The sequence below is a fragment of the Miniopterus schreibersii genome (genome assembly GCF_964146895.1).
Source record: "Miniopterus schreibersii genome assembly, chromosome: 17".
Lineage (NCBI taxonomy): Eukaryota > Metazoa > Chordata > Mammalia > Chiroptera > Miniopteridae > Miniopterus > Miniopterus schreibersii.
Window position 1 is genome coordinate 24,407,197 of NC_138117.1, and position 23,223 is coordinate 24,430,419.

At 39.4% G+C, this 23,223-nt stretch overlaps 2 protein-coding genes across 5 annotated transcripts in view; one reads left to right on the forward strand and one right to left on the reverse strand.

The window, feature by feature from the left end:
- Positions 1–4,365: 4,365 nt before the first annotated feature.
- Positions 4,366–18,150, reverse strand: COPS5 (COP9 signalosome subunit 5). 2 transcript variants are annotated; one of them, XM_081117099.1, is made up of 9 exons: positions 18,027–18,150; positions 17,668–17,943; positions 15,235–15,469; positions 13,953–14,081; positions 13,242–13,307; positions 12,602–12,687; positions 10,920–11,031; positions 7,388–7,536; positions 4,366–4,605 (listed from the first exon to the last, which is right to left on the reverse strand). In XM_081117099.1, exons 2-9 carry the CDS (start codon positions 17,808–17,810, stop codon positions 4,521–4,523), a joined length of 1,005 nt encoding a protein of 334 aa, XP_080973225.1. In that variant the 5' UTR covers positions 17,811–17,943; positions 18,027–18,150; the 3' UTR covers positions 4,366–4,520. The 2 variants fall into 2 exon arrangements, with proteins under 2 accessions (XP_080973225.1, XP_080973226.1); XM_081117100.1 differs by lacking the exon at positions 18,027–18,150 and having other exon boundaries at positions 4,370–4,605; positions 17,660–17,943.
- A 1,557-nt stretch (positions 18,151–19,707) lies between these two features.
- Positions 19,708–23,223, forward strand: part of CSPP1 (centrosome and spindle pole associated protein 1) — an 87,679-nt gene continuing 84,163 nt past the window's right edge. Inside the window, exons 1-2 of one of the 3 annotated variants that reach the window (XM_081117104.1) lie at positions 19,740–19,897; positions 21,304–21,379. Coding sequence is in view for 2 of the 3 variants with exons in the window: in XM_081117103.1 (XP_080973229.1) it covers positions 19,878–19,897 (20 nt within the window). In the remaining variant the exon portion in view is untranslated. Of the gene's footprint in view, positions 19,898–21,303; positions 21,380–23,223 lie in introns of all 3 variants that reach the window. The other 2 variants (XM_081117103.1, XM_081117102.1) reach the window with 2 other exon arrangements.

Consider the following 23,223-nt stretch of genomic DNA (forward strand, 5'->3'; position numbering starts at 1 on the left):
AAAAGTACAACTGTAGTTCATCAAAATGTGCCCCAAGGCACAATACCATTTTACTCAGTCATTAGAAAGTTTAGCATAATTGCTTAGCATAATCCAAAGAAAATATGTGAACTGACATCAGGGACTCTCCACTTTGTTAGGCAATTGTTCTATAATTTTTGGCACCAAGATAATCCACATGTTGAAATAGCAATTAATCATTGGTGTTAGTTATCAAGCTATGATTTTAGTGGTTTCCTCCCCAAATTGACCCGAAACGACAGAGTTCCTTATTTCATTTTTGTAATATTCTGATTTCCGAGATCAAAAGTTTAAGTATGCCAGTCTGGTTACAGTTGACCTGAGTTTTGTGTTATTAGTTTTCTAAACTAAGTAGATCATGTCTTGATATTTACAAAGATGAATGGTATTTCTTCCATTAATAGTCAGATAAAAGGTTTAGTAACCTTTAGAAACTTACAGACTGATTACCTCAGAAGTTACTTTAAGTCCTTAAACTAGCATTTCGGCCCCAAGAAGGTACATTTATTTGCTGTTGAAACTTGTGTTGAAAATAGGCCAAAATGAGAGAACACACAGATTTTCAATTTTCTAACTAATATTTTGCAAACACAATGGCCTAGACATTTCAATTATTAACAGTGAATGAAACAATTACCTCACCATATTTTGAACATAATCTTTTACTTATTTTATATCGTAAGGATGTGCAAAAATAAGAGCCATCATTATGTGTTGTATATTTTCCCATCTTCAGAAACCATGCCCCCCTAAAATGAAAAAGCCCCCACATTGCTCAACAATGCATGTGTCTTTGGATTTCATAGTTAAAACAATCCAGAAATATAGAAAGAAACCTTGGAACTCAACAGTCTGTGTTCAGTTCAGTTTATTCAGCTACGTGTGGATACAGTGCAGACTTAGCAATATAAATGAAGTCTTCTCTGCATGCATGATTTATGCATCTGTACCTCATCACTCACAGAACAGTTTTTGGAAACTCTGAGCCTCTGCAGTATGTAGCACTCCAACTCCCAAACAGTTTCTCTGATTCATTGTAAAGTTACTATGCTCCTGCCCTTGTGTTTATTTTCAAGTGGCTGCACTATTGGGCAGTTTATTATTCTATTGTGCAATGCAGTGATTTTTCAAAATCCTGAATACTAACTAGGTAGTCATACTAATTTGCGACAACAATCTTCAGACTAGATCCCTCAAGTGGGGCTTGTGATGTTTGGCCTCAGAACTTATTTTCCACATTCAGAAACAATGGAGCAGCTTCTCTTCTTTTTCGCTCTTTGATTTTAGTAGTACACTGATTTCAAAATAAAAACTTGTGTGGTGTTTTATTGTTAACCAATAAACAAAACATGTAGAATGAGGTGCTCATATAACCGGACAATGTAACCTAAAAATGGTACTAAATGCATACATTCTCAGCAATAACTATAATGTTGAATTGTCTGGAACTGACTTCTCTCTCCATCTCTTCTCCAGCCCATGCTTCTGGCTCCAGTTTTATTACTTGGACATTGGGATTAAGTTTTTGATAATGATTGACATTTCCTGTATATTATCACCAAAGAGCTTGAGAAATTATCTCTGAAAAAAGTTGAAACTGAACAAAAACCAGACTTCACTTAGAAAATGGCCTATTCAGCTCCTGAATAGCTGAAGGCTGTAAAATAATACTTTGCAGGGAAAGGTAACCCCGATCCATTAGTTTCTGGATGATGGCTGCAAATTGAAGCCTGATTTCCTAAAAGCTCAATAATATAAATCGGAGCACTTACACCAAACGTGATCATGACAGCACATTACAATTTAAAGAGACTTTAACAATATTTGTAAAGGATCTTGCTTTTTAATTAATTACATTTACAATAAAATGCAAGTGTGCCCTGGCTGTGTGGCTCAATTAGTTGGGCTGCGTCCTGAGCACCACAGGGTTGCCTGTTTGTTTCCTGGCCTGGGTTGCGGGCTTGATCTTCAGTAGGTGGCATGCAGGAGGCAGCTGATTGATGTTTCTCTCTCTCCCCCTCTCCCTTCCTCTCTAAAAAAAAAGCATATGCTCCTTTCTGCTATTTTTGCCTGATCTGGGACAATGAATAGAGGGACACTGATGTCTCTGTAATACCCATTTAACCTCTCAATGTATAGTAGAGGGTGGCCCTTAATTGGCCTAAAGCAGTCACTATATATAATCCCAAGGATGGGTTTACAACTCAAGTTTGACTAATCAGAATGAAGTGGGAACCTTATTTTGACAGTCATAAGCAGCTATTTCCCCCTAACTGCATGGCGTGGTATGCAGACAGTTCGGCAGAATCAGCTTTAGGTTTAGGTAAACATGTGGAGGGCAGAGCTGAGAACCATTAACAGGAAGCCTAATCCAAATTTGATTCTGGACTCTGGAGTTAGGTGAGCCAACAAATTCTTATTGTTTAAGCAACTGGTTGTGCGTTACTTGGTTGTTATAGGCATTTTCCATCACACCAAGATGTCTTAATTGATTAGGTCACCAATGTCAAATTAAATGTGGATAATTATATTCTAGTATTGGAATGAAAACTGCCAGTGTGTTTTCATGGTGACTTCAATTACTCCTCTTTCATGTCAAAACCTTAACTATTCAATCATGTGTCAGAGAAACCTCAACAAACTTGAGTGTTCCTAACTGAATGACAGTGTGGTGTTGGTATCACTGAAGGTTGTGGAGTCAATATAGATTTTGGCTGCTTGTTGGGGGCTATCCGATTTTTTTAAAAGGGCATAAAAATGGAGGTCAGGCTGAGCCACCTGAAACGGGGGGGTACCTGCTTTTACTTAAAAGGATATAAAACGAGACCAAAATGCTAGAAAGTATTTGGATACTAATGGTAATTGGCTTCCTCATCTTGCCAAAGACCATCTTATTGCTAAATCTAATAGAAAGCTTTTAGGCCTCACTTTCCTTGACTTCTCGGCAGCATGTGAAGTCACTGGTAAATTACTTCTAAAAGTTTACTTCTCTGCTTCAGTAATCTCCTCTTCCTCTGCCATTTTAAAATCTGAGGTTTCCTTATCTTCTCTCATTTGCTACAGGTCAGCCATTACCCCCAAATCTCTTAACGGAGTGTACTTAGAAATACCAATCTAGCACATTTCTGCTGTTTCTTTTCTCTCCCCACTGCCGTTAGTATAGTCCAAAAGGCACCTGCAGGATCTACCCTCATCTTACCTATTAAAGTCATCTCTTGCCACTCCTCATATTCTGCTCAACACTTGTCCAACTGAATCTCAGTTCTTGAAGGTTCTCAAGTTCTTGCTCTCTGCCTCTGGCTTTCCACACAATGCTGTACTCTCTGCTTGTAGAAGTAATTGCCTCCCCATTATGCTTTTTTCTGGCTAGTCCTCCTTTCAAATTTCAGCCTAATGTCAGGCACTTCCTTCAGGAAGCCTACCTGGGTAACTTCACTCTGAGGTGTTTTTCCCAAGAGTTCCAGCACACTTTATTTCTCCCTTCACAGCAATATACTTCAATTCTTGTTAACTTAGTTCTGCAAGGACAGTGGTCATGTCTATCTTGCTCAGAATATCTGCAGAGAAAACTGGGCCTACTTCAGTAAAAGCACTTGGTGAATATTTGAATGGCTAGATACCCTGTGCTAGGCTCATCTCAAATAAGTTGATTTTCAGGAAAATAATTTATGATGTGATTTGATTAATGTTTCATCTGAACACAAAAACACCATATTAAATTATATATTTTTACTAATGGGCTGTCAAAAGGAGGTCCTCAAATGTTTTATTCAATGTCATTTCATTATAATGTTGATGAGATGCTCTAGGAACTTAACTCTTGTTTATATCAATTATCCTATGGTAAAATTGGTTTCACTGCACTTCCAAGAACCTACTGATTGACCTTCAGTGAGGACTTAATGTATAGGCAAATTGAAAAGTGGCTCTGATAATCAGTATGGCAACTGAAAAACTGAAATTCTCTGACTAATTTAGAAAGGCGACTCTTTAAAAAATAGTCCCATGCAAGACTCTTTAAAAAACAGAAATGTTCTGGCTGGTGTGGCTCAGTTGGTTGAGCTTTGTCCCATGCACTGAAAGGTCACTGGTTCGATTCCCGGTCAGGGTACATACTCAGGTTGCAGGTTCAATCCTTGTTCGGGGAGACAACTGATCAATGTTTTTCTTTCACATTGATGCTTCTCTCTCTCCCCCCCTCTCATTTCCTCTCCCTAAAAATCAATAAAAACATTAAAAAAAACCGACCAGAAAGGTTCTAATATTTCTTTCCCTCAATTCAAGAATATTAAAGAATACTAGAAAATAATTTAACCCCTCCCACAAAACAATGAAAGAACAATTTCATTTTAAAGACTTTTATTACAGGATGTTAATATGTTCAGGACACTTCAGAGCACCTTATACTTCTAATCAGATTTTTGGTAACTGGTTTTAAATTGTTACTTGAGTATTTTTCTCATACTGGCTTTCAGGCAAAAGTACTACTTAGTGATTGTTTAAGAAATATTAATTTGATTAAACAGTTTATCCTTAATAACCTGAGACATCAATCCATGGATAGCTTCTATGGTCGTTTTACAGCTGGAAAGAAAAAACACATCATATAATGTCACAAGACCTGAAAACTGTTTCAAATATACAAGTCCCCCCCATTTTCATCCTTGCACCCCCAATAATGATGTTCAGTTCTATTCATACTCCCCAAACCATACCAATTTATAGTTTACTGTCGTTATTTTTAGCCTCTGCATGTCTTTTGACCATTTCATTACTTCTGAGGACTTTCACAAGAAATAACAAGGTAAAATTTGAGATAATTCCTAAGTTAATTTTGTTACTTGTCAACAGCTTTGGGAAAAGTTCTGTTTTAGAAGGTGACTAACTTATATATAATTCATAATTATATTGATTCCAATATTACATAAAATATGTTATTCCTGCCCGGCCAGTGTGGCTCAGCAGTTGAGCATCGACCTATGATCCAGGAGATCGTGGTTTCATTCCGGGTCCAGACACAGACTGGGCTGTGGACTCAATCCCCAGCAGGGGCCCTGCAGGAGGCACCCCATCAATGACTCTATCTCATCATTGATGTTTCTCTCTCTCTCCCCCTCTCCCTTCCTCTGTCTGAAATCAATAAAAAAATTAAAAAATATATATATATGTTATTCCTTTCCTTGCTGTTTACTGCTAAGAATAATTTTAAAAATGATTTTAAAGAATCCTATGCATTTTTCCCTGAAACAAACACACATATCCTTCAAATAATTAAAAGTCAAAGTTAGGTCAGTGGGTGAACGACTCATATTTTATTATTTTATTTTATTTTTAAAAAATGTATCTATTGCCCGGCTGGGCATGGCTTAGCAGTTGAGCATCAACCTAGGATCCAGGCGATCGAGGTTAGATTCCCAGTCAGGGCACATGCCCGGGTTGCGGGCTCAATCAATGACTCTCTCATCACTGATGTTTCTATCTCTCTCCCTCTCCTTCCCTTTCTCTGAAATCAATAAAGATATATTTAAAAAACAAAAACAAAAAAAATATATCTATTGATTTTAGAGAGAGGAAGGGAGAGGGAGAGAGAAATATCAATGAGCCCGGCCAGGCGTGGCTCAGCGGTTGAGTGTCAACCTAGGATCCAGGCAATTGGGGTTCAATTCCCGGTCAGGGCACATGCCTGGGTTGTGGGCTTGATCAATGACTCTCTCATCATTGATGTTTCTGTCTCTCTCTCTCTCCCTCTCCTTTCCTCTGTCTGAAATCAGTAAAGATATATTTAAAAAAAAAAAAAAAATATCAGTGATAAGACAGTCATTGTTGGCTGCATCCTGCATGCCCCTGGCTGGGGCTTGAGCCCGCAACTAGGGAACATGCCCTGACAGTGAACTGAACTGCTATCCCCTGGATCATAGGTCGATGTTCAACCACTGAGCCATGCAGGATTTGTATTTTAGGATTAAAAAAAAAAAAAAAAAAGTAACCCTCACAAACGATAACAATCCACCAATATTCAGAAGAGATGCAATTCTTAAAGTTACCAAAAAAAGGAAAATTCTCTGCTTTTATATTACTACTTTTGTCCTTCCTGCTTTCCTTCTTACATAATTTTTTTTAAAGGGAAAGTTTCCTCAATTTATTTATTTATTTAATGTATAAATAAATACATTAAATAAAGGAGGAGAGAGAGAGTTGAAACATCAATCATTAGAGAGTTGTCATTGATTGGCTGCGAGCCTGCAATCTGGGCCTGTGCCCTGACCGGGAATCGAACCTCGATCTCCTGGATCCTAGGTCGATGCTCAACCGCTGAGCCACGCCTGGCCAGGCTCTTATGTAATTAAAGGCTTTTCCATAGTAAGATTTTTGCTTCATAAGAAATTGAGATGTAAACGTAGACAAAATTACAAATCACAAAGTTACAGAGACTGATGAGGAAAAAACACACATTCAGAGCAAATACCAAAAATGAGACCTAATGTCAAAGGAAAATGTAATTTTTATCCAGGCTACTAGCTCTATCTATACCTCCTAAAAACACATGGAAAAGAAAGGAATGAGGTATTTCTAACCCAAGAGGGCTTCTGCTCCGAATACAATGTCTTCCCTCTTCCCTTCTTTCCATCTACCAGGCCAGTTTTTCTTAAAATGGATACCAAGGTTTCAGTTTATACAGATGTCAACATAATTTCCCCCTCCTTTCTGCCCCTAATTATCATATTAAAACTCAAAATTTTTTTGAAAGTAAATGTCATTTAGGTGGTCTTCCCAATCCTGTATGCATCTGAAGGGCCACATAATTATTTCCTAAGTTATCAAGAGAACATATCCCAAGTTTGTTCCTAACAAATCTTGATAGTGAAATTTGGGATACTAAACCAAAGATAATTTCAGAAGAATAACAAGGGAGATACAATCATTAGTGTGCTATTAAGGGGCTTAAAACTTTATAAAACTTTGAAATTTGATAAATTTAAAATTTAAGAAATCCTATTTTAATTCCTCAGAAAATAATTAGGTTAGAATGGATTACGGCATCCTTTTGCAAAAGCTTTTTTTCAAAGACTCAGTGACTGATTGGTTTTCTTTGTTACATTTTCTACCTAAACCTAGAAAAGGTGTGACTCCTAGAAAAGGATTTTTTTATAACATTACCTAGACCTCTAAGATTTTAATGTTCTTATCTAAAGTCTCCATATTTTCAAAGTTAAGATCTGCCTCTGATAACTCTTAAGGGTCCCAAGAAGTTAATATTCAGGCACGATTCTAAGTTATAAGTAAGTTAAACCATAAGGAATCTGAATCCTACTATTATTTGCAAATCTTGAAACAGAAAGAGGGGCTAGAATAGATTTGCTCTTACCTGTCTCGCGTAGCTTTGGCAAGTTTGTCTTCTGACTTTCGGTCGTGTGTTTCTAAACCCAACATGAAACTCCCTCGTCCCAGCTGGGCTTCTGACTGTTCTAATTTTTCAGACAAATCAAAAACCTGGCCGGTGGTATAGTCTGCATTCTGGAGGGAAAATGATATTGTGTCAGTACACAATACAAGTCTACCATTAGACAATTTTAATATAAAATAATTTTTTTCTATATAGGACATGTCATTTACAAAGAATTTCACTATGAAATTGAAGTGGATAGTCAGTGAATTAAGAAGTCAAATGCAACTTGCAAAGACTAACTGCAAAGTCAAGGAGTCCAAGTGTAGAGTTTTTCACGCTTGAACTTTTTCTTTTTGACTGCTGAAATTTAATATTTGTTATAATGAGAGGCTTTCACAGATCTGAGCCCAGGTTCTGGTTCTGCTACAGATTAGTTGGGAGGCCTTGAGAGAATGCCTTCACTTTTCTGTGCCTTTAAGTCTTCTTCTAAAATGGGGGAGGAAGTCAGTAATTTCTACCTTCAGGCTATTGTGAAGATTAAATTTAGTAACATATATAAAGTTCTTAGGACAGTCCATGGCACCTGGCAAAGCCTTAATAATTGTTAACTAATTTTGTTATTTGTTCTTGTTGAACTTCCGAAATTAGTACTTATGACAATATTTTAAAAATAACATTGTTTTAGCTTTAGCTTTTCTGATTATAAAATTAATAGCTATTGTAGAAAATTTGGAAAATGTAGAGCAATATAAAGAGGAAAAGAAACACATAAAGGGTATGGCAAAAGTAGGTTTACAGTTCTAAGTACATGAAGCACAGTTTATTCTTGTATTATTATTTATTAATTATTGTATTATTTTTCCATAAGAAAAACTGTAAACCTACCTTTGCCCCACCCTGTATAATCCCTCCACCTAGCTATAACCATGGTTATATTTTAGAGTATTGCTATCTCCTCACATGCACAGCTATATTTGGCAAGCTGTAATATATACAGGGTGAGGCAAAAGCAGGGGCAAAAGTAGGTTTACAGTTGTTCCTATGAAAAAAGCCATGCGGGTTATGATTATTACAGTAGCGAATAAACTCTGTTTTGCATACTCTCAACTCTAAATCTACTTTGCCCACCCCTGTATTTACCATTTTGTCCTATAATATTTCATATTTTTCATATATACACTTAACTGTAATATTTTAAAAAATATTTTTATGGGACATCTTTTTGAAAATGTATCTAAAATACAGAACTTTTCATAAAGATGAGCTGTGATGTATATAGTCCATTGCTTTCCTATATTTTCAAGAGAAGAACATGAAGATTTAATAAACAACTTGACAACAATTAGTGTGGTATCTTATTTGCTCTGTTTACAAGACAGTGTACAGGAAATATAGCTCAATCACGAAACAAGAAAAGTTATTTGCTGTCATCAGAGTCACTACAGAGGGCCCTTTAAAATGCTACCAGTTCTTCAATGGTTTTATGAACTTATATTTTTTAAAGATGCAATTATATTTACTTTGTCTGGATCTAAATGGTTTAGGATACCACCACCACCACCACCACTCCCTAAGTTTGGAGAAAACCCAACGGGTTATAGACCATTTCATATTTGGAAGATTTAGTTCAAGCCATGAAAATGTAGGAAGGCAGAAAGTTATAGTATTAAAATGAAATAAAATGATATCAATTACATTTCAGACACACGGAGAATAGACAAAGGGAACTAACTTCTTAGGTCAGAAAATTACTTTTTTTCCTTGTAGCTTTTAGGTTACATGCTTTAGCTGGGAAAAGAGATGATGTGAACATATATTTATATATTCTTTCTTAAAATGCTGCAATGTACTATATATAAAACTATAAGGAAGGAAGAAATATAATTTAACCTTTTCTTGATTGTTAATGTCCTCAGTATGTGCAGTGCTGTAATACACGGACAGCCAAAGGCTGAGTAGGTGGGTTTGCCTTTACACAAAGGTTCAGGCTGCTCTGTCTTAGTGTTTCCTCCCCTTGCCACCATGTGTCACTTCTGGCTGCTATGAGTACACTTGCCTCTAAGGAAACAACACATATAAAGCATTTAGCAGTATCTGGCATATAGGAAGCTCTTAAATGTTTGCTGTTATGGTCACTCTCCTTCCTTCTAATATGCTGCTTCTGACTGTTGAGGATAAAAAATAAGAACAGAAAACTTGTCAGAATTGTGTTTAAAGTGATAGTAAATATGCTCAAGTGAGGTCTTTCCCCCCGAATACAATGAACCAAACAACAACAAAATAATTTATCGAGGCTTTATTATATGCCAGGCACTTTGCTAAATGCTTTATATAAAGTATTTCAATAATTCTCAATGTATTTAATATGTAGGTACTAGTATTATTGAATCCAAGAAAGGCTCAGTCACATTAAATAACTTTCTGAAGATCACACGCAACTAGTAAAGTGGCAGCATTGTTTGAACTGAGTTAATTTTATTCCAAATTTTGTGGTTCTAACCATTAGGCAAATTGTACTATATGAAGTGGGTTACTTCTTTAATTTTTTTTTTTTAAGTAAGAGACAAAACAAAAAAACCAAACTGTTCCTGGCTAAGCTATAAATAGGATAGAAGCTTGTTAAATAAATATCCTTCTAAATATATTAGGTTTTAATGATATATTGGAAAATATTCAGCAATTTTTTTTTTTTTTGGCCTAGCATCTGCTGCTTTAAGGTATGATATCCTGATTTCCTTCTGGGACAACCCTTTCCCCATTCTAAGTCCATGTACTCCTGAAACAATTTCTTTTACCCCAGTAGTAAAACACTTGCTGGCCCAGATGGGCAGTACTTAAGCAAAGCTCAGACACAACGAGGCTTTGCCAAGGGGGAGAGAGGCAGACAGACAGACATGGAGACAGGCAGAGATGGGGAGGGAGTGTGTGTGTGTGTGTGTATCTTGATCTTCTCTTTTGAATGTGAAACCAAGAGGCTAGGAGGTCTGAAGCTAATGCTGCCATCTTGCTTTCACACAAAGCCTGAAACAAGCCAACTGTCATGAAATCAAAACTGAGAAAGACCAAAACCTCATAACATTGCTTGATTGCAAACTTAGCTGAAGTTGAATGAAGTCATACTCCTGAACTTTGCAGCTCACATACTTCTCTTTTTTGTTTAAGTCAGTTTGGTTGGGTCTTCTGTCACTTGCAACTACAGTCCTACCTGAAATACTTAACACACGCAAAAAACTGTATTTGTCTTTTTCTTTCTGTAGGTCTCTTTAAAGCAGGGTCAGATCTCACCCTCATCTGGGCACTATATCTGCCACTTAGACTTGGTCTCAACAGTACATGACACAGACCTCTGCTTGGCCTATTATCCTAATCCAGCTCTAGTCATGCAGGATCTGACCCCAGTCCTGCTGTCTTGGCCAAGTCAGATATAGACATTCCATGAAAAAGAGTTTCGGATATTAAACATTTATCTTAGATTAAATTCAAGGGCATCCTTTGAAAGTATAGTACTTACAGTAAGCAAGCTAGAGGAACTCAACGTATTCACCCAGTATTTATTCCACAAAAGCTCAAGCAATTTGCGATCCAGAGAGGACTTGAAATATGAGACTTCTAAGGCATAATATCTATGAAACGAAAGCACAAATTTAGTAAGTAAAAAAATACTCAGGTACATCATATGAAAGTTATGGCCAAATTTAAGTGAATTACATTTTATATCCAAATAGTCATGTTTTAGTTTTTAGTCCAACAGAACATCAGGTAACCACGGTCTCTTTACTCTTCAGGGGGTATGGTTTCAAAATCTTTTGCTTAGTAAACTTTGTGTTATATATTTTTTTCCTCTGCAGAGCCCAGAAATTCCCAAGAAGTTATCAACAACCAGTCAGAACTTCTGAATGACATATGTTTATCCGCAATATTGAGTTTATTAGTTCCCTACAATAGCACATAAGCTTAATGAACTGCCTGTCTAGGGTCAAGTATAATTTTTGTTAGGCTTTTAAAAATACTGAAAATGACATGTGGTTTCCCCATTCTTCCCATCCTAATCCCCTAATTAGGACTTAATGCTTTTTGGAAAGTAAACTATAAAGTAGGTCCTTAAAGCACGTAAAAGAATTACTATTGCTTCCAAAGCAATAAATAATAATAATAAATAATAAATAATAATTTATAATCAGGGATAGCAAGGAAAATTTGCTTAAATGTCTGAAAAACATATCTTTTCAAGTAATAAATATCTAGATTCTGTACATACATGGATACAAAGAAAAACAAGGGACTTCTTTATCTTGAGGAGCTTGCCATTTATATAGAAGATGAATCCACAAGAGGTTAAATGACATACACTGAATAACAATAAGTGATGCTATAGTGCGTATATAAAATCAATCACCTGCATATTAACTGCTTGAGATAATGAGCACTCTCAGTGTTGACAGACTGCCCAAGAAACCCCAGGGAGAAAACAAGATTTAGAGTAACCCTTACATGAGTCTATGGTGTGGATATGTTGAGAGCAAGGAGGACATTAGGCAAAGAGCATCGACTCATACAAGGAAAACCATGAAAGGAATGCTAAGGAAATCGGTTTGCCTGGACAGCAGCAAGAGCAGAAGAATTATGTGAGGGAAACCTAGAAAGCTACGTTGGTGTCTAGTTGGTGGAGGGTAGAGAGAAAGAGAAACATTGATGCGAGAGAGACACCAACCCATTGGTTTCTTTAACACTTTTAAAAATTGAGACGTAACTCACATACCACAATAATTCACTATTTTAAAGAAGTATACAATTCAGTGGTATTTAGTATGGCTTCTTTAGCTTTTGGAGTGAAATGTTCAGGAAGAATTTTTGCTAAGTGGAACCTGGGTATTTTGAGGCTGCTGACAGGCTAGTGTCAGGCTGGCCCTGAATACAACTTCTTCAACTGTTAATTTCATTAACAGACCAAGTATCTTGTACACTGATAAATGTTCATGGTTGTGTGAAAGACAAATAACATGTTAGATTAAAACAATTAATAAAAAATTCAAATATTATCCTAAACTTGTACATCCTTACTATTATTTTAAAAGGTATTATGAAATGCATTTTGTCAGAACCTTTATTCTCATCTGTAAGGGGCTTGGACTATACGATCTCTAAGGTTTCTTTTGATGACTCTGGCATCAGATATATTTTAAAATTACTTACTGTTTGCAGTGTACACCAAAGTCTTCTATTTTATTAAGTGGGATAGTCTGGTACTCAGAAGGTCCCTCATCAGGAGGTTTGTAGCCCTAAACAAAAATGAAGAAAATAGAAGATTAAAAAAAAAAAAGCAAACCAGAAGGAAAACATGTTTTACATGCAGCTTTCTATTTATAGAAACATTAATTTTGGGGAGCTAAATATTGAACATAAATATTCTAGTAATAAAAATGTATATTGCTTATACCCTCCCTCAACTCCATTTGGTGGCTGAAGACTGGATTTGCCATATTCATTTTCTTGTCCTTCAGTAAGGTGTACTTGTGCTAATATCTATTTTAGATTGCAGGGAAGGAAACAGATACGTTTAGCTTGTTTCTCTAGTGCCTGTGAGGGTGCCACAGGCACACAGATAGTTATTAACAAACGAAGACTGCTTCTCTAATGGAATTAACTATATAAAGCACATATGTATTGTCTTCTGCTAAGGACGATTTGTGCTAAGGACAAGCTGACTGCTATTTTGTAAATATTATCAAATTGCTTTAGGACAAAACAAGATACTAACCATAACACATCTTTAAAAATAAGTCAAATATTTGGAATTTTAAAAGTTATACAGACTTATAATTTTAAAAATTACCTTTGGGTATGTCCTAAAGGCTCCAAGATTCACTTTCCCTGCAGATATTGTTCTTGTTGGGTCAATCTACAAGAAAGATATATTTAATATCTACCGATTATAAAATCATTTTATACTTCCATTTGTTTAAAAAGACATATGTAAATATAACACTATATACACACACACAATAATTAAAATAACCAAATAATAGAAAAAAAAACTAAAAATCCATAGAAGTTCAATAAAGTGGTAAGTATAGAAATGTTTCATAGTTAATTTAGAGGTTAGATCTAATTATTATATTCTTTAAGAATATTATTTGAAGATTTGCTCCTCTTTTTCAAAAGAGGAGCAAATTTTTTTCTATTAATAGATGGCCAATTTTTGCCTTCCTCGAAGTAGCCTGGATGGCATCTAGAACATACCAAGAGCTGCTCTAGCAATTCCTGATTTACTCAACTCGATCAACGCTGGCTGTATATCTACTACGTGCTGGGACCTGAGACACAGGTTCTGTGATCACCCTCATCTTACGGAGTGGGGGAAGAGACACAGAGAGATTAAGTAACGTGTTCAAAGTTCCAGTTCCTAAGAGGTGGAATCCAGATTCAAACCTAGGCAGACTGACACCAGAACCTTGCTCTTACCACATCAGTTTTATTTCTTGATATACTTGCTTTAGTAATCTCCATAAAGAACTTCATGAAAATGGGTTGTAAAAGTACTTACCACCACTGCTACGAATGGCTCCTGGAACTGCTGATTGAGCATCTGAGTACTAACATCAATCCCAGAAAGCCAGCAGCCATAGCCAGGGTGGCTATGATACCAGCCAATTGCATTTTCAAGGCGGCCAACCTAACAAATGAAAAGGGCAAGGGAATTTGAGGTTCCTGTTTAATCTTAGAGACACTTATTTGTCTGTTCACATAGCATTATAGTAAAATAAGAGTATGCAGAATAGTTTATAGACTATGCTGCTTTCAAGTTAAAAAAAGATGTTCTGAATAGATAATATACGCCAAAGCACAAAATTAACAAGATACAAAGGTTATTCAGTCTCCTTCCTACCTCTTTCCCTTGAACTATCTAGTTTCTCAGCCCATATGTTATCACTACATGCAGCTGCTTAAGTACCTATCTTCGAGATATTCTTTACATATATGTAGATTAATAAAAAACACATAATGGCATACCACAAACGGTGTCCTACACTTTGCTTTTGCACTTAAAATACTCTGGGGTTTGTTTCATATTAGTAAATATGTAACTACTTTAAAAAAAATTTTTTTAAAGGCTGGTTAGCAGCTCATTGTATGACTATACCATAATTTATTTAATCAGTTTTCTTTATATATATGTATGTGTCTATTGATTTCAGAGAGAGGAAGGGAGAGGGAGAGAGATAGAAACGTCAAAGATGAGAGAGTCATAGATCAGCTGCCTTCTGCACACCCCCTACTGAGGACTGAGCCCACAACTCAAGCATGTGCCCTGACCAGGAATTGGACCTTGATCTCTTGGATCGTAAGTTGATGCTCAGCCGCTGAGCCACACCAGCTGGGCACCAGTTTTCTACTCAGTAACACTTAGGTTATTTCCAAAGTTTTGATTTTAAACACACATCTGATAATGTGTGAGAATTAAAAAAATTTTTTATTGAGATTTAATTGACATATAACAAATACTATATTAGTTCAGGTATACAACGTAATATTCAATATGTATATATTGCAAAATGATCACAATAAGTGTTAATTAACAGCCATCATCACACAGTTACAATTTTTTTCCTGTGATAATAACTTTTAAGATCTACTCTTGAGTGTGAGAATTTATTTTTTAAAAATTCATGCTAATTTCATATACATTTTACATAGAAATTGTTAAAAATAACTTAAAATTTAAACTTTAATGTAAAGAGAATAGCTTTGTTTAGAAAGTTGAAAGTCACCATGAGACTCTTTAACTTGCAGTAGAGTAATTAAACTTTAAGGAACAAAATTTTTACCTGTTTGGCATTTTCTATATATGCAGCCATGTACTCATATGCAGCAGCCTGAGCATTTACTCGGGTTTCAGTGCCCTCTACAGGCAAAGCAAAACTGTCCATAATGATCATAGTTTCACCATCCACCTTTCCCAGCATCAAGCCCATCACTTCCAGGTTGCCTCCTGATCTGGCGTGCATCACCATTTTCAGTAGAGCCAATGCTGAGATTTTGCAGTACTTAAAGTAATGGTGACTACAAAACAAAAGCGCATTGTAATTAACTTTCTTATATAAAGCACAATTTTGAAAGAGTTTGTTTGAAGACGATGAGTAAGCATTGAAGGAGTTTACAGTGGTGTAAGGGGGAGGAGGTGTAGAATGTGGGGAAGAAAACAGAAGTAGGAAAGGACAGAGTTTCTGCAGGGGGTGGAAATGATAAACATGTAGGAAAGGACAGAGTTTCTGCAGGGGGTGGAAATGATAAACATGTCACAGACCTGTCAAATATTTCTCCTTGGGACAAAGGAAGAGTATGAAATAGTTTTTTAGAATATACTGCTCAAGTAGGAAAAGAGGTAACTACATGACCAGTTCAAAAGACTTGTTCTCCGTTAATTTTGGAATCATCAGATCTCTGACTGTGATTCTAGATGGACAGTGGTGCCTAACTATTCTCAGGCCCAACCCCTGGCCTTGTGGTTAAGAATGTGGGCTCTGATATCCAGCTGCCTCTGTTTGAATACTTGCACTGCCAAGTTCTACTGTGGCCTTGAGATAACCACTGAATATCTGTGCCTCAGTTTCCTCATCTGTAAATAGGTATATTTCATAGAGTTGATAGGAAGAAACAAACTAAGTGAAATAATGTATATAAAGTGCTTAGCTTAGAGCCTGACACATACTAAACTCTCTGTAGTATCAGCCTCAAAATTAAAAATGTAGCCCTAATGTCAGGAGTTCTGTTATAATCACTATTTCAGATTTTGTCATCTGTGGATGTGACTAAGCTACTCTTGAATAAAATTACCTTTGCCATCTCACTGATGTAGCCCCAGACAGCTAAGATAAATATACAATTAGAGCCACAATCAGACAGTGAGGCAAGCTGATAGTTTCCAAATATTTAACAGGCTACATCAACCTAAAATGCACAGCTTGCTATAGAAGCAAGCAGATAACGAGGCAAACTAACCAGTCTGTAAAGAGTGGTCAGTCACTGTCCCTGAGAAGCCTTTTTAAGATGTCTGCCCACAAATTTCAATCACAAATATGGAGACCTGGTCTTGGGAGTCAAGACATGAGCTATAATCTTGGCTCCTTCATTTACTGGGAAAAAGAAAAAAACAACAGTTATTGTGCTTCTATTACATACATTCCAGAAGCCTTTTTATATATTACCTCACCTAATCTTCAGGTCTTATGTCTACTTTACAGATAAAAAAATGAAGATGGTAAGTAAATTTCCTAGGGTCAATCAACTAATTAGCAACAGTAGTGAGATTGGACCTTAGGTCTGACTGTTGCTCACTTAGGAGTTTTTTGCCTCTGTGACTGTGAAATAAGTTACTTACTGTACTTGCCTGGGTTGTCATGAGGATTAAACGACATGGAGATTTCTAGCTCAGTGCTCAGCCCATATTAAGTACTCGATAAACTCTGCTGGATCTGAACACTGACTGTTAAAGCTTGCCTTGTAAAAAACTGTGAGACAGACGAAGTATGGTTTTTGCTGTTGACCACGGCTCTCCTTTCTCTCTCCATTAGAGAGACTGTGCTTTTTACTCCCTCCCTAACAACATCTGCTCTCAGGTAAAGAATCCTCAACTTGTCATCACTCCCAGGGACACAGGGATTTTGATAAGGGGCAAAGAGCCTTAAGCTCTATCGATACAATTTCTAGTTACTGTGCACTGGTGGAGTAACATTTTGGAAGACTGGGTAGAGCCTCGAGTTTCTGAAATAACTACTAGCAATAAAAAAACAAAACACACACACCAAAAAAACCCCCAACCAATCACACATCTCTAAAAGATGGCTCATAGAGACCCTTGGGCTGGCTCAATCTCGGAAGACAGCTGCAGTCTCCACAGTCTGGGGTCAGGTGAAGGTCCCAACAAGGTGCGTATCGACATAGGGTTCAAGGTAGAGTGTGTGGCACGTATTGCAACACGGGTGTTGAGAAGTGACACCCCAAATCATCACCTGTTTTCCTTTCCCATTCTCCGGGGGCAAGTATGTTAAAGAAACAGAAAGGGGAGACGAAGAGAGCCCCAGTGGAGGGGCTTAGTCTCTACTTGCGGGGATAAAAGGCCAACATTTTCTCAGGTGCATATTCTTTCTACTCCGTGCTCAAAAGCACCCAGCTCTCCACCCCATTCCCCTCCCCTCCCCCGGGTCTCCCACACTCCCGCCACCCCTCCCTCCCCTGCGTCTCGCCAGGGACCTCCTCACTCCTTAGTCCAAGGCTTCGCCGCCAGGATTTCTTGCTGCTGCTTCTTGTCGTATTTGTAGATTTCGTCGATGCTCTGGGCTTCCTGCATGTTGTTGGCCAGTTCCCAGGTTTTCTGGGCCATACAACTCCCGGACGCCGTCATCTCCAGGAATTCGCGAAGCTGTCGCCTCCACGATCAAGACGCAACTTTACTTCCCTGGGTTTCCAGGTGTGGGCTTCGGACCCCGCACCACGGGTGGAAACTTGTTACTAGCCTCTCGAGGCAGCCATGACACCTAAAACCGGAGGTGAAGCGGGTGCAGACCATTAGGGGATGGCGGGGGCCCTTCGGGGACGAGACGATATGAACAGCACTTACATGATAGTTAGAGACGGAGGCATCTTCTTGTGGCTTAGGGGAGCGCACATTGTCTTGGAAAATTATATGTGTGAATTAGGACAAACAACGACGAGGTATGAGAATGGTACAGCCTTCCGCACCGGAAGAAGGGCAGGTCGACGTTCTGCCAGCACCGGGCCGTCCTTCTTTGTTCGCACTGCGCAGGCTCAGCCGCCGCCATGTTAAAATGGGCAGATCCTGAAGCCCGGGGTGGGGGTGGGGAACTGTTTTTATGCGGGGGTTAGGTACCGTACATGAAATAAGTTTGCTGACAGACTAAAAAATAAAGATGTCTGGGGAAAAACGGGCATGTAAGTAGTTGTGGATGCTGGTTTGAAAGATAAACGTGACCTCCTAATTTACTTCCAGACGAACCGCTGCACACGCGTCAAATCCTCGGCGCTCGCGGAGCTCTGGCTCCGCACGTTTCTCCAGCCTCCCGGCGAGGCCGCGGAAACTCGTGCACGTGTTAACATGTATGTGACTTTAGTGTTCTGGAAATGCCCACTGTCCAGTTCTTATAATGTACAGTCTAATTTTCAGCATTTGCTCCACCTCATCGAAACCACCTCTGTCCCCGAGACCCAATTAATCTCAACAGCTATGTTTTCTTCCAACAGTTAATACAATATTTATTTATTTTTTTGCTTGTTTTACGTATTCTTCCCCCCCCCCCCCCACTCCGCGGTAGACGCCAAGCCTTAAATCACAGGGACCAGGTTTGTGTTCCTTGTTTCATCCCTAACATTGAGATGTTCAGTAAATACTTTTTTGCTGGAGGAGGGGGTGGAAGAAAGGGGGAGAAAATCATAGCTCACACCTCCAGCTTCATCTTTCTTTAGTCACCCTTGAAATTTTGCATATATGCTTAGCATTGCCTAAAATGCACCCCCCCCTCCCCCGGCTTTTCTACGTGGGAGCTCCTATTAATCTTTAAAAAGACAGCTCAGAGATCTCTACCATGGTATCTTTCTCCCTCCTCTCCCCAGTAATCATCCCTTCCACAGCGTACGTGTTTCTGTAACTGTTACACTGCATTGTAATTTATTGTTTACTTCCAAGTTCTTCTCACTGTACGTTTCAGAGTGCAGGACACCCCACTTCTAATAGTGTGTGGCACATAGTTAAAAAAAACACATTAGAATGATTGAGTTTGTACCCCGCCTGCGGTTTTGATAGACTTCGAGGTAAAGAAAATTTGCCTTTAAAACCCTCTTACAAAATAATTTGGGATAAAGGACTCTTAGTTTTACTTTCCGTGGAAGCTAGAGAGAAATGATCGTTTCTAGTGGTAGCATGTGGTCACTCGGTATGGGGTGAACTGAATATGTTGAAATTGGAGGTAAAGCCCAGTTGAAAGTATTGCCTCTAGACTCTAGGGAGAAGAGTCATTAATGCCCTAGAGAGGTAACGCCAACGGTTGTTCTCTCAGTGCCACCCTCTCCTTTTTTCTTACCAGGCTCTGACTCTGCTCCCAGGCCAGCTGGGACTTGGAGGGTTTAGAGGGGCTTGAGTCGATTTAGCCTGGGAGATGGCTCCCTCGCTTTAACAGCGCCCAGGTGGCGCCGGGGGACCGGGCGGCGGGGTACCCAACCGGGGTGGGTGTGGAGAGCTCTGCGTAGCGCCGGGCGGCTGTGCGGCCTCCGCGCCGGTAGGGGGCGCCCCAGCCGCGCGACCTTCGCCCGAGTTCCCAGTGGGGGCGGGCCGCGCTCGGCGGTTGGCAAAAGGCGGGCGGAGGGCTCGGCCTAAGAGGCGGAGCCCGCGGCGGGCGGTCACAGCCGCCTCCCCGGACCGCGAAGAACCTGGCTGAAGCGTGGTGCGTCTCGCCAGATGCGATCCCGCTCTCCCGAGTAAGCGTTAGCCGGCCTCGGGCTGGGACCGGGCCTGGCGGGTGTGGCTGGGTGGGGTGTCCCGGGACGCCCGTTCCCGGGGACCCAGGTCTCGCGGCTGCCAGGCTGGCGGCGGTGTCGGGGTTACGGAGGTTGGTGGGCCGGGTTCCCTACGGAGGGGAGGTCTCGCGGTCGCCGCGCTGGGGCGGTGGCCGAGCTACGGCTCGGCATCTTGCGAGCAGGGCCGGGGTAGTGCCTGGCTGGGGGCTCCCTGTGGGTGGGGGCCCCGCCGCCCGGCCGCGAGCCGCTGCCGGCGGTGCTTGGAGACCCGGTTGCCTGACAACGCGTCGACGCTTCGGTCGGAGGCCGCCACCCGCGCGCCCGGAGGCCGGCGGCGCCCTCGCTCGCCCGCGCCGCTCCTGCCCGCCCGCCGAGCCTCCGCGGTGGGGCTGAGCCTGCCTCAGCGCCGTCCCTCTTCCCCGGGGCTGGTTAAATGTTAACATGTTTTGAGGACGCGTTTCGCCCAGCGCTTTGCTTTGCAAGTAAAATTTACTTAATCACCACCACCTTGTGATGTCTGCGCTGTTCTGGTCCTGGGTCCACCTGGCTCCTTGAGTTTGAACCCCTTCCAGCTGCCTTGATTTTAGGATTGTTATCTGGGATTTGAATCCACTTTTCAGTGATAGTCATGGGACTAATCTTTCGAGAGAGTAAACTGGCTCTCAAAATTATAGGGTTAAGAAGTTGAGCTTGGATTTCCGGGAACACTAAATTCTAAAGTAAACTATCACCTAGTTTACAGACACCTCGGAATGCAAGAGCCTAATAGCAACCACCTCGAGTTTGTACAAAGACAGTTATCCTCAGAGAGGTACTGTTTTAAATGAAAGAATTTCTTGACATGTTGACAAGCTAAACGGAATCCCATGGAAACCAGTAAGATGCTGATTTTCCTCCTGCATGTCATTCTTCTCCCTTTGAGGACACTGACTTTCTGGTGGTTAAATATCTGCCGAAATGCTTCCCAGGGATGAAATTTTGGGTCTCCTGCAGAACAGGTGACCTGGAAGGGAGCAGGTGCTGTTAGGGTAAATTGAAATAGGATGCTTTCAGTACAGTTTTTCTCAAATGAAGGTTTCAGGCAAATGTGATTTAACTATTACAAACTTTGGGTAGATTTCGGCTTACCTTTTTATAACGTAAGTCTGATTTCCTGAGTGGGAGACAAAGGTATTTGAGCAAGTGTTTTGACAATTTTGCATTACCCACCGGCTAATTTATGTGTCTGTCCTTTGCCATCATTGATTGATTTATTATTAATGATGCTAACAGACCTAATAGTGCTTTTATATACAGGCATACCTTGGAGATATTGTGGGTTCGGTTCCAGACCACCACAACAAAGCTAGTCCTAATCTTTTTTGCAGGTGGAAGGTCTTGCCTTCAATTTGAAAAAAATGCAACATCTGTGAAATGCAACAAAATAAAGCACAATACAATCAGGTATGCCTGTATTCACTCTCTTTTTACCTGACCCTTAGCCTCCCTCTGCCCCAGCAACATAGTGTTTACTTCTTAGCAACATTTAGGGGTATGTCAAAATTTGGATGTGCCCATGGAAGTAAGTTGCTCATCTGCTAGTAGAAACAGATTGAGCACCTTTCATTTGGTGGAAAGATCTCTGGATTTGGGTGAGGTGGGGATGAGAAACATTTTCTTGATTCACCTCATTTCTCCCTCTCTTTCTTCTGAGGCTTTCACAGACTCCGCTCCACACCCCACACCCATATGTTATCACTCCCTGCTATTCTGTCCTCATTCCTGTTCTCCCACGCTAGGCTCACTTTTTCCAAGCAACCTCATTTCTTATAATTTTTTTAAAAAATTTATCTTTATTATTGAAAGTATTACAGATGCCCACCTTTTTCCCCCATTGATCTCCTCCACCCAGCATCATTTTAAAACTGCCACATCTTTTCTTCTAGCCTGGGCTCTAATCTGAATTCCAGACGCATTTAAATCGTTTTTCTTGATACCTCCACTGGATCTTTTATGGGTACCTCACACTGAATCCCTAAACTCCCATCTGGCTAGACAGTGAGCCACTGTGACAGGTGGCATTATCTCGTCCAAATTGGAAGCCAAGGATCATATCATGTGTTTCATCTCCTAGCATCTACAACCTTAAAGCCCTCCTTTAGGAGGGGTATTATTTTCCATTCCTCATGCTTCCTGAGAGGGGAGGAAATTAGCACTTGATTCAGGAGGGAAAAGGATTTTCCCCTTTCTTTGTCATTGATGAAACTAGGAGGAGGAATAAGGCATACTCAGTTATTTCTGGGTCCTCTCTGATTTTTAGATTTGCCTAAGCTTAGCAGAATGAATATGTTCTGGTTTGCTTGTATTTCTATCTGTATGATAATTATAAAGGGCCTAAATTTAAGATATAAAATTGTTGACTTGGATTATGGTAAATATCAGTTATTGGTGATTTAAATCTCAGTTTACTTTGAGGCTTTTAAAATAAAGGTGAGTACCGATGTATAGAAAGACGATGAAAATAGAACAAGAATTAGTAAAAACAGCTGTGATTTATTGATTTCTAAGTGTCAGGTGTGCCATACATTTTATATGCATCATTTTGTTTTTTCTTCATAACAACTCTGAAATAGATATTTCCATTTTACAAAAGAGGAAACTGAGGGATAGGATAAGGAATGTATTTGAGGTCATTCACATGCAGTCAATTAGTGATTGAATTGGGTTTCAAATCCAGGTATTTCAGCTAAACTATTGTCCTGAAAACTGTTTATCATCTACATACTGTGTACACGGCTACTGGGGAAAAAAATAAACCTGGAAATATCTTGAAAAAGTTGTAACTTTACATTGTAGATTGAAGGAAGATAAAGAATCCTATTTAGGTTTCTTTCAACTGATCTTTCTTGTAACTTAATCTTTAAATTATAAATATTCTTACTCTATTTTATTTTTATTTAAAAAAAAAAATATCTTTATTGATTTCAGAGAGAGAGGAAAGGAGAGGGAGAGAGAGAGATAGAAACATCAATGATGAGAGAGTCATTGATCGAGCCCACAACCCGGGCATGTGCCCTGACCGGGAATCGAACCCCGATCGCCTGGATCCTAGGTCGACGCTCAACCGCTGAGCCACGCCTGGCCGGGCTCTTCCTCTCTTTTATACTTAGGCTGTACACATTAACTCAGTCTCTCTGAATCACTAAGTAATTCTTGAATAATTTTGTAGTTGAAGTTTTATGTAAGTTGTCACATGCTTTTAGGTGTAAGAAAGAGAAAGTAGTCATGACTGCTAGAAGCTAGCTGTG